This window comes from Aspergillus terreus, genomic scaffold, assembly GCF_000149615.1.
Source record: "Aspergillus terreus NIH2624 scaffold_3 genomic scaffold, whole genome shotgun sequence".
Taxonomy (NCBI): domain Eukaryota; kingdom Fungi; phylum Ascomycota; class Eurotiomycetes; order Eurotiales; family Aspergillaceae; genus Aspergillus; species Aspergillus terreus.
In genome coordinates this window covers 530,282-535,402 of record NT_165926.1, presented here as the reverse complement: position 1 = coordinate 535,402, position 5,121 = coordinate 530,282, and the positions used below count along the sequence as shown (strand labels likewise).

The following is a 5,121-nucleotide window of genomic DNA, read 5'->3' as shown; positions in this document are numbered from 1 at the left end:
GGACGAGGTGGGTGTTGAGATCTGTTGTATGAAGTAGAGCAGTCAGAAGGCGTCGATGATAGGGACCGGAGAGGAACGAGGCAAACAGGGAAAAGGAGAATATATCTTACTCGGGGTGATTTTAGATAATCAGGTGGTTGGGATAGTGAGATGATGATGACTTTCGTCTTCGAGGCGCAACGGAGGATGTTCTATTTTTGTCCTGTAGCGGTCACATACAAAGGAGAGGATGAGGGATGAGACAAACTGACGTTGGAGACAATGAGTGAAGGGAGAGGGTGTGGTAGAAGTTGTCGAGTCAGCGGAGGTGAAGCGTCGAGCTATATGCAACAAAGAAGGCAAGACCCAATCAGGGTGGGAAGCATCATTCATTCGCCCAGTAACACTTTATCTAGGTACCTACTACTGAGTATTTGACAGTATCGTCAACTTTCGAAATGGCTTTCTACGAGTTCCTCGGGTCTATCACATAGGTAGTCATTGATACCAGATTGCCGATTCACAATACTCATGCCATCAGATAGTGAGGCCGAACTTGGAAGTATACACGACCCAGAACTTCATCGTCACCGAAGCGTTTATAACCCTAAAGGCTGATGGTATCTCATCCAGACCCGAGGCAACTCATGACAGAAGTTGTTTGTCTACACGCAGGGTGTTGAAGTCTCAATCCAGAGACGAAAATAAGAGGTCGTCATTAAGTAGCCATGTATGCCATGTTCTTTCCGCAAGTATAAGCAGAACTCCGTTCCATCATACAGCATAACAGATTTCTTGAACGTGGGAGAGCTACATCCCAAATATGGGAAAGATAGCCTCGTTGGAATAGAAACAGCCTCAAATTCCAGAGACAAGAAGAGAGACATTAAAAGGAGTACCCCAGTCCAAGCCACTTATTCCCTCTGCACTCACAAAAGCCTTTACCAGCTCTCAAAACTCTCATGGGTATGTTAAGAAGCATTTCCGTGCAAGTAAAAGAACAGAAGGCGACTGGTAATGAACCAGGAGGTAAACATCGCAGTCCCAAGTCCAATAAATGAAGATCAAAGCATAACGCATTAAGCAAAGTCGGCTGTGTAAGAAAATCCGCGGAATTCTTCTTGCATAGCTTGTGAGAGAACTGTAGCGCATGAAGTTAGTTGACTGGACTAGTCTTGGGTTGCGATGGATTCGACACTTACCTGATTGCACAGGGGTGAGAACTGGCGTGACGCTGGTAAATTCCTGATCGAAATTGCTGGTATCTGTGGCGTTGCTAATTGTGGGCTTGAAGGGCGGCGGAACCCGCTTGTGGTAGATGTCATCCCAGTTGACATTGCGGAAGAAAGCGTGAGACATCACCTCCTGGGCATCCGTTGGCCCCGAACCCAGTCGGAGTTCAGGCTCGCGCGTGAGGAGCTTCTGGAGAATGGACACCGAATCTCTCGGCATGTGGATGGGGTAGAGGGGCTCATCCGCAAGAATGGCGTCGTAGATTTCTTCTTCATCCTCACCACGGAAGGGAGACTGTTGAAGGAGCATCTGGTAGATCAACACACCAAAAGCCCACCAGTCGACGGCCCGGCCATACTTCTTATCCAGCAAGATCTTGGACCGAGTCAGCAACGTTCAAGTAAGAAAGGGCATGAGCACGTACCTCAGGCGCCATAAATTCGGGAGTACCACAGAAAGTGCTGGTGGTCGCTCCATACCACATGTTCTCCTTGCAGAGACCGTAATCCGCAATCTTGATGTGACCGTCCAGGGTCAACAGGATGTTATCAAGCTTCAGGTCACGGTAGATAACGCCGTTCTCGTGGAAGTACTTGAGCGCCAGCAGGACCTCCGCAGCGTAGAATCTGGATATCGAATTAGCATATGATAGCTTGAGGAACGCGTCAGACAACTTACTGCGCTCGTTTCAAGCCAAATTGGCCCCGCTGAATGTGCAGCATCAGATCACCACCGCTGATGTACTCCATCACAAAGTACACACGAGTCTCCGTCTGGAAACAAGCATGGAGGTTCAGAAGGAATGGGTGGCGTTCCTTGTTGGCGATTAAAAAGACACGCTTCTCGGACTTGGTGCTCTCCACTTCATCATGTTCCGATGATGAACTCCTTCTTCAGGACCTTGATGGCATACAACTTCTTGGTGGTCTTTGTCTCGGCCAACATGACCTTTCCGAAGTTACCCTTACCAAGGACAGCCAAGAAGTTGAAGTGATCCAGTCCAATTCTAACCTTAGGCTGCGGAGGTGGAACTTCTTCCTTGACAGCAACCTGTTGCTGCATCACGGGAACAGGCTGTTGCTGTGGCTGCATACCATATGGCGACGCAACCTGTTGCATTGCCTGCGGGGGCTGCATGGCTTGCTGGTAGGATGCGTACGCAGCCGGGTCGTAGTGGGCGTGCTGCGGGGGCGGGGCCTGCACAGGACGGCCAGTATCGACTTTGATTGCACTGTTAGTTGACAGAGAACGCTAGAGGACGGAAATCGTAACCTACCTGGCGGTTGCTGAGGAGTGCGAAGGCCGGTCGCCGCGGCGGCCGCGGCCGCAGCAGGACTTGACGACGACGACGTTCTGGGAGGAAGCTGCTGGCGTTGGGCGGCTGTCGGGGACTGTGGTGGCATATATGAGTTAGTCGCGGCGCTCACGGCTTCGGCGGAAGGTTGTCTTTGAGGCGCCCCGTAGGGACCCTCGGTGGGCTTTTGAGGATAGGCAAGAGCGGCGTTATCTTGAGGTGGTTGAGGGGGGCCGCTGGGTCGAAGGGTGCGGCCACTGAGGCCAGAACTAACAGAAGTGGATTTGTTATGATTCTTGGCCCGGATGATGGTTTCCAAGATTTGGTTGGCAGCCTCCATGGACATGCCACAGAAATCCGGAACCAGATGTGTACAATGAGCATGGCAAGTGAGACCACATTCTAAAGAGCGAGCGTTAGTATGTAGCATAAGTACTCTTGGATCGGAATATTTACCTGAGCATCGCTTGGCACTCTTGCGTCCAAAAGGAAGTAGGTATCCGCAGTGACAACACCAATTGGCAGAGATATTGGCGAAACTCTCGAAACGATGAGGAATACGATGGTTGATCTTCTCCTCGTCCGGATCGGTTTCGTAGTTTGCCTTGCTGATACACTTGGTGACGACCTTGGGATAGCACTTGCGGTGGCAGGTATACTTGCAATCAGCACATTGCATGCCGGCCGCATACTTCAAGAAATCGCCGCAAAGAGCACAGCGCATGATGTTGTAGAACTGTTGGGTGACGAATTTGTGACCTTGCTTCTCGTGAATCTCTTCCTTCTTCTGTCGAACAGCACCCTGACGGTTCAAACCGACATCGAACGGGCGGCGGTCCTTCATTTGCTTGGCTGTACAGCGATGTTAGTCCACCGAGGGCGTGCGACATGAAGCAAGGGACCTACCGAAACTCAACGACAGATAGATGCGACCAACCGGCTCCAGGGCGAACCACGAGTCGATCATGACTGGACCTCCGGGAGGCGCCGCGCCGGGGGGCAGATTGGCTTGACCTTGAGCAGTACTGCCAGGGTGACCCGCCGATCCGGGGCCATGGGTAGAGCCCGTCGGACCAGCCATATCAGGGCGCCCCGGCGTGCCACCGGCCTCCATCTTATCAGCCGACACCCAGCCAGATGCATTCAACTCAGTCTCGATCTTTTTGCGACGCATCTCCTCTGCAATGTCCGAGATGCGTACCCAAAGCATTCCAATCGGTGTAGGTCTGTCGCCCGATTTATCGTATACCGTAAGCTCTAATTCGTTCGCCTTGTCAATGTCAATGTTGAATGTCTCGTCTTGCCATCTATCGTTTCGGGTTGCTTTTGTTCGGGCTTTGACTGCATCTTCGACTTTCAAAACGACGTAGGTTTCGGGCCCTCTCGAGAATCTCGAACCGGCAGCGTGATCGACATCCCTTACGGCATGGATACGCAAGGTCAGGAGACCCGTGAGGGGTTTGCGCAGGTTGGGGGTGCTTAAACTCTCATCTAATCGGAGGGGCGGGAGACGTTAGTTTCGGCGCGGTGGCGACAGAAGGGAGGAGGGGAACAGAAGTCATACCGTCAGGAGTATCTGTAGATTCGATGTCGACGTGGAGGTCCTCGTATCTCTTCAGAGCCTGCTTCAACAGCTGAATCTTCTGGTTACTCTCGATGCGGCGACCCTCGGCATCCGCGCGGCTCTTCCGGTCGCCCTCGTCCTGGTATAGGCGGACCATCTTCTCGATACCGGCTTTGTACTGCTTCTCGACACTTAATTTGAACTCCAGCTGGGACAACATGAGTTGGATCTTGGGGCCGAGATAGGGGGTATCGTATTTGATCAGATCTGCGAGGCGCGGACGGGTTAGTTTGCGGTATGCGCCCAGAGAGTTGTAAGAACCGACCCAGTTTTGTATAATTCGGCCGGGCCTTGGGCACCGGAGCAAAAGGACGGGGATCCTTGAACGGGGCGCCGGCGGGCATGGAACCACTGCCGCCGTACGCATCACCGTACTCTCCCTGGTCGTCCCCCGCGTACCCCGGACCGTAATCCTTCGGAGGAGGGGCCGGGGCGTCAGGGCCAGGAGGCAGGCGCTTCTCGGTGGGGGAGCCGCCGTCCTGTTCCATGCGACGAAGCTGGAGCTCTCGCATCTTTTCCTCGAGGTAGGCGATGTTCTTTCGGCCATCGCGGATGTTCGCATCGACTCTCTGTTGTACGAGGGGGTTATCGGTGGACTGTCGCATGTTGGAGGCGGCGGTGATGAGGGCCTTTTCCCGCTCGATCTTGCGGTAGACCGAGGCAATAAGGTCGTCGCCGTCCATGATGAGAAGAAGGCGAAGCGACGACGGTTGACGACCGGAGGGAAGGGGAGGGGGTTATTAGGCCGGGCGCAGAGGGCGGGAAAAGCAGGGAATCAAGTCAAATCAAATCAAAACCACCCAAGGGAAAAGGCGACCGAAGAGCGAAGCAGGCAAGTCGATCGGATTGACCTTGGTGGTGGGGGCGAAGAAGAGGGGAGAGAGAATAAAAAAGGGCGTCGCGGGGCTTTTGTTGACAGATGCAGGAAGAGGAAGAGGGAGGAGACGGAGGGAGGAATGGAGGAGGAAGACGGAGTGGGAGTGGGAGTGGG

General features: G+C 53.3%; 1 protein-coding gene across 1 annotated transcript; it reads right to left on the bottom strand.

Moving 5' to 3' along the window:
• Window positions 1-1,058: 1,058 nt before the first annotated feature.
• pkcA (protein kinase c) lies at window positions 1,059-4,813 on the bottom strand (the record flags this gene model as incomplete). The annotated part of the gene is made up of 10 exons (XM_001211256.1): window positions 1,059-1,120; window positions 1,182-1,587; window positions 1,637-1,838; window positions 1,891-2,097; window positions 2,126-2,432; window positions 2,489-2,908; window positions 2,963-3,358; window positions 3,413-3,997; window positions 4,071-4,337; window positions 4,396-4,813. 10 exons carry the CDS (start codon window positions 4,811-4,813, stop codon window positions 1,059-1,061), a joined length of 3,270 nt encoding a protein of 1,089 aa, XP_001211256.1.
• Between the last annotated feature and the right edge of the window lie 308 nt (window positions 4,814-5,121).